Source organism: Scyliorhinus torazame, chromosome 5 (genome assembly GCF_047496885.1).
Source record: "Scyliorhinus torazame isolate Kashiwa2021f chromosome 5, sScyTor2.1, whole genome shotgun sequence".
Classification (NCBI taxonomy): Eukaryota; Metazoa; Chordata; class Chondrichthyes; order Carcharhiniformes; family Scyliorhinidae; genus Scyliorhinus; species Scyliorhinus torazame.
Window position 1 is genome coordinate 100,251,039 of NC_092711.1, and position 14,554 is coordinate 100,265,592.

General features: G+C 50.7%; 2 protein-coding genes across 9 annotated transcripts in view; both read left to right on the forward strand.

Annotated features, from left to right (window-relative positions):
- Window positions 1-673: 673 nt before the first annotated feature.
- Window positions 674-6,856, forward strand: LOC140419176 (uncharacterized). Of its 2 annotated transcripts, none has more exons than XM_072502944.1 (2): window positions 674-742; window positions 2,533-6,856. In XM_072502944.1, the coding sequence occupies exon 2, from the start codon at window positions 2,728-2,730 to the stop codon at window positions 3,751-3,753; it is 1,026 nt and encodes a 341-aa protein (XP_072359045.1). In that variant the 5' UTR covers window positions 674-742; window positions 2,533-2,727; the 3' UTR covers window positions 3,754-6,856. The 2 variants fall into 2 exon arrangements, with proteins under 2 accessions (XP_072359045.1, XP_072359044.1); XM_072502943.1 differs by having other exon boundaries at window positions 730-1,124.
- Window positions 6,857-7,050: 194 nt separating this feature from the next.
- Window positions 7,051-14,554, forward strand: part of LOC140419175 (uncharacterized) — a 61,742-nt gene continuing 54,238 nt past the window's right edge. For 6 of the 7 annotated variants that reach the window (XR_011945587.1, XR_011945582.1, XR_011945585.1 and 3 more), the window contains exon 1: window positions 7,061-7,159. The gene's annotated coding sequence lies outside the window, so the exon portion shown is untranslated. Of the gene's footprint in view, window positions 7,160-14,554 lie in introns of all 7 variants that reach the window. The other variant, XR_011945581.1, reaches the window with a different exon arrangement.

The following is a 14,554-nucleotide window of genomic DNA, read 5'->3' on the forward strand; positions in this document are numbered from 1 at the left end:
CCCTCAACATCTACATCTGTCACAGCTTACTCTCTGATTTTAGTTTCTCTGCTATTTGCCCTTTTATTCTCTCTGGGGACTGCCATTATCATAGAATTTGCAGTGCAGAAGAAGGCTATTTGACACATTGAGTCTGCACCAGCCCTTGGAAAGAGCACCCTAATTAAGCCCATGCCTCCAACCTATCCCCATAACCCGAGGAACCTTTTGGACACTAAGGGGCAATTTAGCATAACCAATCCACCGAACCTGCACATTTTAGCACTCTTTTCCCTTGGTTTCTGTGGTTATGACTCATCTTTCATTCCCTCACCCTATAGTATAAATATGTCCCACTTTTACGGCTTTTATCTTTGACAAAGCGGCATCTGGGCCCTTTTTTTCTCCTTACATATGCTGCCAGTCCTGCTGAGATTTTCCAACATTTTCTCTAGTTTCAGATTCCAGCATCGGCAGCAGTTTGCTTTTGTTTAGAGCAGCCATTTAAATCACTTTGGAAAATAGAACATAACACACCCATTTACACGAATTTGTCTTTTATTTCAACGAGGCAACAAAATATATCTTCGTCTACCTATTCGGAGTTTCAGTAATGCTGTTATTACCCAACATACCCAGCGTTTGTGAATCTGCCCTGATCACTCCCCAGGAGCCCAGTACGCCGGCGCAATGCTTATATAGAGCATGCGCAGTGTCACTTTGCTCCGAGGCATGTGAGTGCTGGAGAGTTTTTTTTCGGCAGGTGAGGGTCGCTGGGAGGAATGGAGTGGGGAGTCGGGATGGGGAGGGAGCGGAGGCTTCATAAACACCTGGTGCAGACTGCAAGCCCCGACAGGTGCCTGGAGGTCCCGTGCTTTCGGTTCCAGGGCCTTTTCCTGGGAACAGGCCCCGGTTAACGGACGCCATCTTGTTTCGGCGGGCAGCGAAGCGCATGCGCGGATTCGGCCAGACGAGTGGGCGGGCTCTCAGTGACCCGGATGGTGACAACAATCCAAACAAAACAGCTGGAGGACATTCCGCTGAGCTGACTGGGTGGCTTTTCGGTCAGATGGTTCAAATTAGAGCAAAATACTGCGGATGCTGGAAATCGGAAGTAAAGACATAAAATGTGGACAAATGTTCAGGTCTGTCAGCTTCTGTGGATAGAAACAGTTAATGTTTGGAATTTAAATTATCACAGCCACAGGGAATGAGCATGCGGAGGGGAGGTTGGGGAAAGTAGATTGTGAGTGAGCAGGGTAGTTGGAGTGAGTGAGGAAGGAGGTCTGAAGAGAGGAACCTGTGAGTGAGATGGGGAGGGGGGTTGATAGAAAGGCTTCTGACTGAGTTGGGGGAGGACGTTTGATGGGAATGACCTGAGTGGGCAATGGTAGTTAGGATTAGGGGAATAGGCTTCTGTCTGTCAAGGGAGGGGATATTGCGTTTTTGTGTTTATATGTTGGGGACCAGCATGGAGTGTCTAAGGTCCAAGAGAGCTCTGTGCACACTTGGTGGGTAGAACAGGCAGAGTGTAAGTCACACATTTTATATTTGGAATGTTATAAGGGCATATTTTTGGTTTTGGACAACTGTTGGGCCTCCTCCACCATGTAAATGGTGTGCACTTGATACCCCTGATAAAGCCACATGTCTCCAGTTTCCACAATCTTCACTCTCAACAGGTTTCACCCTTCCCCCATCAATCGTTTTGTCATCAACATCTCCCACCATACCCCCCCCCCCCTCCCAAGATGTCCCCTTTTCTCCAGTGGATTCGGTCATTCCTGATGTTGGGTGAACAGGTATTAGTGTGAATCTGCACACAAGCAGCAGATTTTGACATGACCTTGTGTGGAGTTGAACCTGAGGCTGGCAAGGGAATCATTTGGAGTTGTTAAGGATTGAGGTGACAAAGGAATGAATGAATTTCAGTAGCAGATGAGATGCGGCAGCAGCACATCTGGATAAGGTTACTGAGGTGGAACTAGACAGTCTTAGTGATGTGTCATCAAAAAAACAGTTTGGGATGAAATTTGACAACCAGATTATGAACAGATTGGTTCAGCCTCAAAGAGTTGCAATAGAGATAGTAGCTAGGGAGTGGGATATGTAACAGAAACTGAAGACGATTGCTTTCCTCGTCCCGATATTTAAATGGAGGACATTTCTGCTTATCCAGTACTGAGTCAGACAATTCAGGACGTTTTGTGACTTGGAGGGACGTTTGGAGATGATAGTGGAGGTTAAGGGTTTTGGATGTTACATGAGAGCTCTGGTCGAGTTTTAGATAAAATCCTCTCCTTCAAGCCTTCCCACTCCCACCTCCCTCTTCCTCTCTCCCCCAGACCAGGAGGTGTAGGCCCAGATCAGGTGGCAGCTTCCCTTCCCAGAAGGACATTGGTGAACTAGTTGTTTTTTATGACAATCCAGAAGTTTTCATGGTCACATTTCCTAGTGCCGGTCCCACAAATGACCAGATTCATCCAACTCCATTTCACAAGCTGCCTTTCAGTTTATCACTCTCTTTTTCTCCTCTTTGAATTCATTTTTCAGGATATTGGAAGGGGTGATTTGTAAATATCACATCAGGATGTAACAGTCACTCGACTCATCAGAGCCAGAACATTATCAGCTTTTGAACATGGAATTTTTTTAAAAAGCTCACAATGGGGAGAAAGTGTTTCCCTGTTCCTTGTGTGGACGAAGCTTCAGCCAATCATCAAACTTGTCAAAACACAGTGTTGTCCCATGGGGGAGAACCCGTGGAAATGTGGAGACTGTGGGAAGGGATTCAATTACCCATCTGAGCTGCATATTCATCAACGCAGTCACACCGGGGAGAGACCATTCACCTGTTCTGTGTGTGAGAAAGGATTCACTAAATCATCTGACCTTCTGAGACACCAGCGAGTTCACACTGGGGAAAGACCGTTCTTCTGCTCTGTGTGTCGGAAAGGCTTCAGAACTTCGTACCACCTCCTGAAACACCATTGTATCCACAGTGAGGAGAGAAATGGGGAGAACATGTTTCCGTGTTCTGTGTGTGGACGATGTTTCAGCCAAAAATCAAACCTGTCAAAACACAAGTGCTGTCCCAACGGGGAGAAACTGTGGAAATGTGGAGACTGTGGGAAGGGATTCAATTACCCATCTGAGCTGCATATTCATCAACGCAGTCACACCGGGGAGAGACCATTCACCTGTTCTGTGTGTGAGAAAGAATTTACTAAATCATCCCACCTTGTGAGACACCAGCGAGTTCACACTGGGGAGAGACCGTTCACCTGCTCTGTGTGCCGGAAAGGCTTCACAACCTCATACGGTCTACTGTCACACCATGGTATCCACAGTGAGGAGAGACCTTTTCAATGTTCTTACTGTGAGAAAAACTATAAAAGGAAAAGAGATCAATTGAGCCATAAACTCACTCACACAGGGGAGAAGCCGTTCACCTGCTCCGTTTGTGGGAAAGGATTCGCCCGTTCATTCGATCTGCTGACACACCAACTTGTTCCTACTGATCAGAGGCCGTTTAAATATCCTGACTGTGAGAAGAGCTTTAAAAGCCGGAAGGATCTGCTGACACATGAACACACTCAAACCAGGGAGAGACCTTTCATCTGTTCTTTCTGTGGGAAAGGTTTCTCTTGGAAGTCCAACCTACTTAAGCACCAGCGGAGTCACACTGGGGAGAGGCCGTTCATCTGCTCAGTGTGTGGGGAGGGATTCATTCAGTCACCCCACATGCTGAGACACCAGCGAGTTCACAAGTGACTGCAGGGATTGGATTTGGATTCTGCTGTTTATCACATCTGGACTGAACCATCTTCACTCTGACAGCTAGAGTTTGTTGCTGCTGGTATTAATAAGCCTGAAAGCTGGGGTGTGCATTGATGTTCTATATAAATATTGATTAAATCAGCTTTGATTCAGACACTGTTTTGAATGTTTGGTTTCCTCAATGATAAGAGGAGACTGATTGATCTCCTGATACTGATTGGGACATTATTGTCATCTTTTCTTACTCTGAATTATTTTCGTTCTCTGGTTCACCTTCTCCCAGATTAAACACTGAGCTTTCATCAATCCTATCAATCTGTTGGAGACATTGGGTGGTTGGTGAATTTCACCTGATGTTGGTGTCAGTTGCCCTCGGAAGATTTCCCAGTTTTCTGAAATTCCAGTGTGGTTCTGTGTTGGTGTAATGATCGGAGTTTCAGTTCCAATGCTGATGATGGACCTGTACTGACAGAACCACAGAATCATTACAGTTCAGGAGGAGGCCATTCAGCCCATCGAGTCTGCACTGCTCACTGAAAGAACATTCTACCTAATCCCACTCCCCTGCCTTATCCCTGTAACCTCGCACATTCTTACTTTTCAGATAACAATCCAATTCCCGTTTAAATACCTTGATTGGAGCTGCCTCCATCACCCTCTTAAGATGTTCATTCCAGACTCCAACCACCCTCTGGGTGAAAACATTTTTCTTCACATCACTTCTACTCCTTTTGCTAATTATTTTGAATCTGTGCTCTCTAGTTCTTGATGTACTCCAGAAGGGAAATAGATTTTAATTATTTACCCCGTCTAAAGCCCTCAGGATCTTGATTACCTCTACAAGTCTCCAATCTGCCTTCTTTTCTCCACGGAAAACAGACCCAACGTCTTCTCATATTTATCCCTGGAAACATTCTTGGGAATCTTCTCTGGACTCTGCACTCCAATGCCTTCACATCCTTCCTCAAGTTTAAAAAAAAAATTATCTCATGGGATGTGGTGTCGCTGGCTGGGCATTTACTGCCCATCATTAATTGCCCTTGAACTGAGTGCTTTGCTCAGCCATTTCAGAGGGCATTTTAAGAGTCAACCACTTTGCTGTGGGTCTGGAATCACATGTGGGCTGCACCAGGTAAGGGCAGGAGATTTCTTTCCCTAAAGGACATGAGTGAACCAGATAGGTTTTTATGACAATCAACGATGGTTTCATGGTCATCATTAGACTTTTAAATCCAGATTTTAAAAAACTGAATTCACATTCCACCATTCCAAATACTAAGAAGTTAATTTCTGGACTAAAGAATTGTGAGTTCTTCGAAGATGTAACAAGCAAAGTGGATAATGGGGATCCTGTAGATGTAGTATATCTGGACTTCTGGAAGGCGTTTGATAAGTTGCCACAAAGAAGGTTAATTGACAAAGTGAGATCACATGGGATTAGGATAATTTATTAGCTTGGATAGAAGACTGGCTGAAGGACAGGCGACAGAGAGTCAGGATAAATAGTTCTTATTCTGGATGGCAAGATGTAACTAGTGGGCTGCCACAGGGTTCGGTCCTTGGGCCCCAGTTATTTACAATCTATATTAACGACTTGGATACAGGGATAGAAGGTTCAAAAACCAAATTCGCAGATTACACAAATATAGGTGGGCCAGTAAACTGCAATGAGAAAATAAGAACCTTACAAATGGATATCGATAGGTTAGGAGAGTGGGCCAAAATGTGGCAAATGGAGTTTAACTCCTATGCAGAGGGATCTGGGTGTCTTTGTGCATGAGTCACAGAAAACGAGCATCCAGGTGCCGCAGATAATAAGGAAAGCAAATGGAATGTTAGCAAAAGGAATTGAGTAAGGAAGTGTTGTTGCAACTATACAAGGCATTGGTAATATCGCACCTGGAGTATTGTGCACAGTTTTGTCCCCTTATTTGTGAAAGATGTAGTCGCATTGGAGGCAGTTCCGAGGAGGTTCACTAGATTGATTCCAGAGATGAGGGGTTTGTCATATGAGGAGAGATTGAACAGTTTAGGCCTAGACTCTCTGGAGTTTAGAAGAATGAGGGGCGATCTAATTGAGGTAAAGAAGAGAAACTACTTCTCCCAAAGGATTGTGAATCTGTGGAATTCACTACCCCAGAGTGTGGTGGATGTAGTGACAATTCAAGGAGGAGTTAGACAGATTTTTAATTGGTGATGGGTTGAAGGTTTATGGAGAATGCTTTATGGAGAAAGTGGAGTTGAGGCCAGGATGGAATCAGCCATGATCACATTGAAGATGTCAGGCTACATTTCCTACTCCTGCTCTGAGGACATGTGTTCTAGCGAGGAGATGCTCTGGCTGATTTTGCAATCCCGCTCTTGGTCTTTAGCATTGTAGGGAGCAGATGAGGAAAATATCAGCTATGATAGAATGGTGGAGCAGATTCGATGGGCCAAATGGCCTAATTCTGCTCCTGTATCTTATGAACTTATGACTGCAGTAAGAAGTCTTACACCAGGTTAAAGTCCTTACACAGGTTTGTTTCAAATCACTAGCTTTCAGAGCACTGCTCCTTCCTCCTTTAACCTGGTGTTGTAAGACTTCTTACTGTGCTCACCCCAGTTCAATGCCAACATCTCCATATCCGAACTTATGACTGTACACAGAATACTTTTCACTGTACTTCAGTACATGTGACAATAAAACAAATACAATACAAACAAGTCTTGTTTACCCATCCCCTGTGCTCACTTTCCTTTTAAGAAGTACCAAAAGTTGAAATTTCCCATTCTTCGTTTCCTATAGTTGTGATCATCCTGATCTCTGTAATCTCCTCACACACCCCTTCAAGATCTCTGCACTAATTTATTTCTGCCCACTCCAGCATTCCTGATTTATTCGGTCCATCATTACTGGCCTTTTATAATTTGACTGGGCCACAAGCTCTGGAATTTCCTCTTTAAATCTCTCTCACTCTCTCACTCACTTTCCTCCATTAAGATTCTCCTAATATCTCCTCATGTTGCTCAGTGTCATTGTTATTTTATAACGTTTCTCTGAGATGTGTTAAATTGCTTGATTTTGTCAAGGCACAATAAATACGAATTATTGTCACTGCCCTGGACATGTATCATTGTTCTGCCTCATAAATAAGAATTTGTAACTCAGATTGAAACAGTCTGTCATGGTGAAACATTCCAAAAATATTGCCCTCAACAATGATGGCGACTGAGCATGCGCTCCGCTGCTGCCCCAATACAGACGGTGGATGCGCGCGCGCGTATTGCTGCTCGTGCCCCAAGAACGTCGACGAATGCGCATGCGCAGCTCCTCTAGTACGCGCGAGAGTGATGGCCGCCATTTAGTCTCGTCTGTGAGAAAGCTGCAGGCCCCGCTCAGGTCCCCTCCCCGATACCGGTAGGTTATTTTTCAGGATTTTCGGTTTATATAACATGTTTAAGAAGTGTGTACAACGACGCGCCTAATTGAGCTCTCCCTCGGTCCGGCCATTCCCACCTTTCCGGATCATGGATCCGAGAAAGAACGCCGCCATTAATCGCACTGCGCATGCTTCACTCGGCCTAGTCCCGCCTCCTCGTTCACTCCGATTGGCTGGAGGACCAGCTGATTCCGACTGGCCTTTCGAATCCACCCTCTTCACCCTATTGGTCAGGAGCTGCCGTCAATCATTGCCCTGGCATTGTGAGGTGTCGGGAGGCGGGGTTTACAAATCCTCAGTGCGGCCCGACTGCTGAATGTGAAACAATGAATGAAAAACGCTTGTTGTCACAAGTAGGCTTCAAATGAAGTTACTGTGAAAAGCCCCTGGTCGCCACATTCCGGTACCTGTCCGGGGAGGCTGGTACGGGAATTGAACCGTGCTGCTGGCCTGCCTTGGTCTGCTTTGAAAGCCAGTGATTTAGCCCAGTGTGCTAAACCAGCCCCAATGGACATTCTCCACTCTCACTATCCGCCGCTTCCAGCTCCTCTCCGCAAACAACCTCATAGAGATCAGGGGGGGAGACACTGACCCAGTGACAATGTCACTGCATTAGTGAAAAAGTCTAATGTAACCCCTCCTGTTCAAAAAGTAGGAAACTAGTTAGTTTAAGCCTGTTGTTGGGAGACTGTTGGAATCCATTATTGAGGAAGTAGTAATTGGACTTTTGGAAAGCCAAACCGCAATCCATCAGAGTCAGTGTGGTAATGAACGGACATCGCGTGACAATCACCAGGCAGGAATGTTCCCTTCCAGTGGGGGAACACTTCAGCAGTCAAGGGCATTCAGCCTCTGATCTCCGGGTAAGCGTTCTCCAAGGCGGCCTTCAGGCCGCGCAACAACGCAGAATCGCCGAGCAGAAGCTTATAGCCAAGTTCCGCACACATGAGTGCAGCCTCAACTGGGACCTGGGATTCATGTCGCGATACATTCATCCCCCACCAACTGTCCTGGCTTGACACAATTCACACCTCTTTAACCTGGGGTTACCCCATCTCTGGATCTGTAAAGATTTAATTACCTGCTAATGCTCGCATTCCAAGCATTGTCTGGCATCTTTGAATTTGTCTATATATATGTTTCTGGAACATACCTCTTCATTCACCTGAGGAAGGAGCAGCGCTCCGAAAGCTAGTGACATCGAAACAAACCTGTTGGACTTTCACCTGATGTTGTAAGACTTTGTAGTGTGGTTTTGTAAAGGGTAAATCGTGTTTGACTCATTTGTTGGAGTTCTTGGAAGATGTAACAAGCCAGGCGGATAATGGGGGTACTGTAGATGTGTTTGGACTTCCAGAATACATTTGATAAGATGGAATTTAACATGCATCAGTGTGAGGTTATCAATTTTGGTCAGAGGAATAAAAAGGCAATTTTATTATCTAAATGGAGAGAAACTTTAGAGGACATTGGTTGGGTGTTGAATAAATATTTCACATCCGTCTCCAGCCAAGAGAATGAGGAGATAGACTTGGAACTCGGGGAGAGAAACTGTGAGGTTCTTGAGCGAATTGACAGAGGGAGTGACAAGACATTGGAAGTGTTGGCAAGCTTAAAAGTGGACAAATCTCCAGGTCTGGATGAATTGTGTCCCAGGATGCTGTGGGAGGTGAGATTGCAGGGGCCCCGACCCAAATTTTTAATTGCTCTTTAGCGACGAGGTCGGTGCTAGAGGACTGCAGATCAGCTAATATGATCCCACTATTTAAGAAAGGTTGTAGAGATAAGCCAGGGAACTAAGTACCAGTGAGTCTCGCATCAGTGGTTGGGAACCTATCGGAGAAAATTCAGAAGGAGAGAATCTATCTCCACTTGAAGAGGCAAGGTTTGATCAGGAATAGTCAGCATGGCTTTGTCAGCGGGAGGTCATGCCTAACAAATTTTGATTGATTGATTGACACCAGGTATGTCGATAGTGGTAGTGATGTAGTTTACATAGATTTCAGCAAAGCCTTTGCCAAGATCCCACATGGGAGACTTTATAAAGAAGACAAATACACATGTGATGCAGAGTAACATGATAAGGTGGATTCAAAATTGGCTTGGCTGTAGGAGACAGAGCAAGATGACAGATGGCTGCTTTAGTGTCTGGAAGCCAGTGTCCAGTGGCGTACCACAGGGATCTGCGCTGGGTCCCCTGTTGTTTGTCATTTATATAAACGCCATAGATGACGATGTGTGGGGTAGAATCATTACCTTTGTGGCTGTCACACAGCTTGGCCTGATGGTTAACAGTGAGGTTGAGTGTCTTTGGTTACAGGAAGATATAGACAGGATGGTCAAATGGGCAGAAACGTGGCAGATGGAATTTAACCCTGAAAAATGTGAGGTGACACACTTTGGCAGGCGTAATTTGACAACGAAGCATTCAATGAACGGCATGACACTGGGGCGTCTGAGGAACAAAGGGACCGTGGTGTGTTTGTTCTGAGATCTCTGAAGGTGGAAGGACAGGTTAATAGGATGGTGAAAAAGGCATATGGGACACTTGTCCTTTAGCAATTGCGGCATAGATGGGGTCGCAGTGACGTCTCGGACAGTGACGTCAGCCCTCAGACCACCTTCATGTTGAATTTGGCGTCGTCCCCGTCGCCACCTCTGCCACCCCCGCCCGCGTGTGGCACGAAGTCAACATGGATGTTGTTGTGTTTGATGGGCCCGCTGGCCCGGCTCCAGATGAAGAGTAAAGTGAAACAGAGCGACACCACGGTGAAGAAGGAGGCGAAGCCCATGGTGGTGGCCACCAGCAGCGTGTGGGTGTCGAAGGGATATCCGGGCCGTAGGCCGGCCTTGGCCCGGGAGTCGGAGCGCCCAGCCAGTCCCAGCTCCTGTAGCGAGAGCGGCCGCACCTGTAGCGAGGCCGAGGCCGTGTCGTTGCCGCCGGCGTTGCGGCCCACACAGCGATAGGTGCCGGAGTCCATGCGGCGGACCGAGGTGATCTGCAGGCTGCCGTCTAGCAGGAGGCGGCTGCGGCCCACAGCGGGGCCGGAGAGGAGTGGGGGCGCGGGGGGCAGGCTGGGGTCCGGACGTCCAGGGAGGAGGCCACGGTCCTCGGGGTTCAGGCCCAGATCCTCGGATACTAGGCCCAGGCCCCCAGGGAGGCTCTTCCCCGCCCCGGGGAGGCTCATCCCCGCCTCGGGGTGGCCCAGCCGCTGGCGCCGTGGGTTGAGCCACAGGATGAGGGGCGGCGGCTGGCCATCGGCCGAGCAGCGGAGGGTGACGGTCTGGCCCTCTCGGGCCTGCAGCCGCTGCGGCCTCTTGTCGTGGATGCGGGGCCGGCGGCAGCTGAAGGTGCTGGCAGGGAAGGAGCCGGCGGCCTCGGGCAGGCGGCGGCCGTGGAGGGACGGCGGGGAGGTGCAGGTGGGCAGCTGGGGGCCCAGGAAGCGGAGGCGGTGGCGCCGGCGGACGATCCAGAGCAGGCGGCAGTCGCAGGCCAACGGGTTGAGGCCGAGGCCCAGGCTCTGGAGGGAGGCCAGCGAGCGGAAGGCAGCAGCCGGCAAGCTGGCCAACTGATTGGCCGTGACGTCCAGCATCCGGAAGTAGACGAGGCCGCGGAAGGCAGCGTCATGGATGACGCGCAGACGGCCGCCCACCAATCACAGCTCCTCCAGGCGGGTCACATGCTGCAGCAGCGCTCCGCGGATGGCACCGATGGGATTGTGGGAGAGGTTGAGGAAGCGCAGGTAGGCCTGAGTCCTCAGGCTGGCGTAGGGGATGGCGCTGAGGTTGCAACGGGTGACCGAGAGCCAGACCAAATTGAGGCCTAGGAGGCAATCGGGGCCGAGTTGGGCCAGTGAGGCCCAGGAGTCGATTTCCAGCAGACGGAGGCGGGAGAGGTCCTGGAAGGGGCGGCCGGGCAGGGCGGCGGCCTTGGGGAAGGCCAGCAGGCGGAGGGCGGTCAGGTTGAGGAGGGGGGAGAGGGCAGCACCGGGTGGCCAGGTCAGCGCGGCACCGCGGACGGTGAGTTGGTTGAGGCCGCTGAGGCCAGCCCAGGCCCGCGGGCCGGCCCAGGCCAGCTCAGGGGAGCCCAGGCTGAGGGTGCGCAGGGCGGCCAAGCCACGGAAGGTGTGGCCGCCGAGCAGCAGCAGCGGGTTGCCAGCCAGCTCCAGGCTGCGCAGGGCGGCCAGGCCGCGGAGGGTTCCGGGCTGCAGGTAGCGCAGGAGGTTGTGGCCGAGGCCCAGGCGCTGCAGCCGCTCCAGGCCGCCCAGGGCGCCGGCCTCCAGCTCCCGCAGCCGGTTGTGGCCCAATTCCAGCTCCTCCAGCCGGCGGCTCAGGCCCCGTCCCGGGCCCCAGTCCAGCCGCTCCAGCCGGTTGTCACTTAGGTCCAGTGCCCGCGTGCCAGCCGGGATCCCCCGCGGCAGCGACTCCAGCCCCCGGGACGAGCAGCTCACCGTCCGGTTGGGGCTCCAGCAGAGGCAGTCGGAGGGGCAGCCGAGCCCCGTGCCCAGGAGGAGGAGCAGGGGGAGGAGAGGAGGCCTCACTGCCAGCAACAACGTCCTGCCCCGCGGCCTGTAAAGCAAACAAAACAGGGGGTCAGTGAGGGGAGCTGGACCCCCCAGACACACACCCACACACAGGACACCACCCCCACACACAGGACACCGCCCCCAGACCCCCCCCCCCAGACGCACACCCACACGGGACACCTCCCCCAGACACACACCCCACACACAGGACATTGCCCCCAGACACACACAAGACACCTCCCCAGACACCTCCTCCCCCCAGACACACACCCACGCACAGGACACCTCCTCCAGACACAAACCCACACACAGGACACCTCCCCACCACACAGGACACCTCCCCCAGACACACACCCCACACAGGACATTGCCCCCAGACACACACCCCACACAGGACACCTCCCCCACACATAGGACACCTCCCCCACACACAGGACACCTCCCCCACACACAGGACACCTCCCCAGACACACACCCCACACAGGCCATTGCCCCCAGACACACACCCACACACAGGACACCTCCCCGAGACACCCACCCACACACTGGACACCTCCCCACACACAGGACACCTCCCAGACACACACCCACACACAGGACACCTCTCCCAGACACGCACCCACACACAGGACCCCCCCCACACACACAGGACACTTCCCCAGACATGCACCCACACACAGGCCACCTCCTCCAGACACACACCCACACACAGGACATTGCCCGCAGACACACACCCACACACAGGACACCTCCCCCAGACACACATCCACACACAAGACCCCCCCCCCCCCCCACACACACACACACACACAGGATACCTCCCCCCAGACACACGCCCACAGGACATCTCTTCCCCCCCCTCCCTGCCTCCACACACAGGACCCCCCCACACCCAGATACAGGATGCCCCACCTCCCCCAGACACACGCCTGCGGACACAGGAACCCCTTTCCCAGACACTCACAGGAGCCCTCTCACACACAGGATCCCCGGTATCCCGAACACCACCAACACCTCTCCTTTGGACCACTTATTCTACAGTCTCTTCATCCCAGGTTCTCTTCCCCTCCCCCACCCCCTCCTCTCCAAAGATGTGCAGGTGGGTGGGAGTCGGCCTAGATTTGGGTTCTCTTTCACAAGGTCGGTGCAGAACCAATAGGCTGAATGGCCTCTCTCTGCACTGTAGGGATTCTGCGGTTCGACTCTTTTCCCCCAGACCCCATCATGCTGGGGGGCGGGGGGATCTCAGTAACCTCCCCTCGTAGAAGGATGGGTGAGTAAATTTGCAGATGACACTAAAGTCGGTGGGGTTGTGGACAGTGCGGAAGGATGTTACAAGTTACAGAGGGACATAGATCAGCTGCAGCGCTGGGCTGAGAGGTGGCAAATGGAGTTTAATGCAGAAAAGTGTGAGGTGATTCATTTTGGAAGGAATAACAGGAAGACGGAGTACTGGGCTAATGGTAAGATTCTTGGCAGTGTGGATGAGCAGAGAGATCTCGGTGTCCATGTACATAGATCCCTGAAAGTTGCCACCGAGGTTGAGAGGGTTGTTAAGAAGGCATACGGTGTGTTAGCTTTTATTGGTTGATGGATTGAGTTTCGGAGCCATGAGATCATGTTGCAGCTGTACAGCACTCTGGTGCGGCCGCATTTGGAGTATTGTGTGCAATTCTGGTCGCCGCATTATAGGAAGGATGTGGAAGCATTGGAAAGGGTGCAGAGGAGATTTAACAGAATGTTGCCTGGTATGGAGGGAAGATCTTATGAGGAAAGGCTGAGGGATTTGAGGCTGCTTTTGTTAGAGAGAAGAAGGTTAAGAGGTGACTTAATTGAGGCATACAAGAGGATCAGAGGATTGCATCGGGTGGACAGTGAGAGGCTTTTTCCTCGGATGGTGATGTCTAGCACGAGGGGACATAGCTTTAAATTGAGGGGAGATAGATATAAGACAGATGTCAGAGGTAGGTTCTTTACTCAGAGAATAGTAAGGAATGAGAATAGTGGAATGCCCTGCCTGTAACAGTAGTGGACTCGCCAACACTAAGGGCATTCAAATGGTCATTGGATAGACATATGGACGATAAGGGAATAGTGTAGATGGGCTTTAGAGTGGTTTCACAGGTCGGCGCAACATCGAGGGCCGAAGGGCCTGTACTGCGCTGTCCTGTTCTATGTTCCCCGAGGCCTCTAGGACCCCCCTCCTCTGGAATGGATCCTCTCCTTAATCCCCCCGCCCACCCCGCAGCCGTCCCCATGACGCAGCCTTGTCCACCTTCCCTCTCAAATCCTCTCCACTACCTTCCACCCCCCCCCATTATCATCCCCTCTTGTTGCTTCACCTCGCTCCCACAAACGCCTTTGTGTCCTTCCCAAATTTCTATGCAAGGTCGGGCTTCGGGGTACAGAGAGAGATGGGAGGGGTTGAATATATTTGACTGAAAATCGTGATTACCTCATTAGCTTCATATTTATGGCAAAGAGCTTGAGGGTCTTCTTCGGTCCTGTTTCTGCTGACAGTCCGGGAGCAGCTTTCGCTATACAAGGAGCTACTGTCGGTTGTCAGCTTGTTTTAATGCTGCTGGGATCTGGTTACAGGTTACACACCAGCTGTAGCCTGTGGCTCAGGTTCCGGACGAGGGGCTCGATCGGGTTTCAACATAAACATTGTTCCTCCTCAATATTTAAACACTTGACATGGATAACACAGGTGCAGAAAGAGAAAACACCGGTTCAAAGTGTGAAAAGCTGGAGTGTGACCCACATTGATCTACACAGAGCAGCGTGCTAGACAGGGAGTAAAGCTCCATCCTTCTACACTGTCCCCATCAAACACTCCCAGGACAG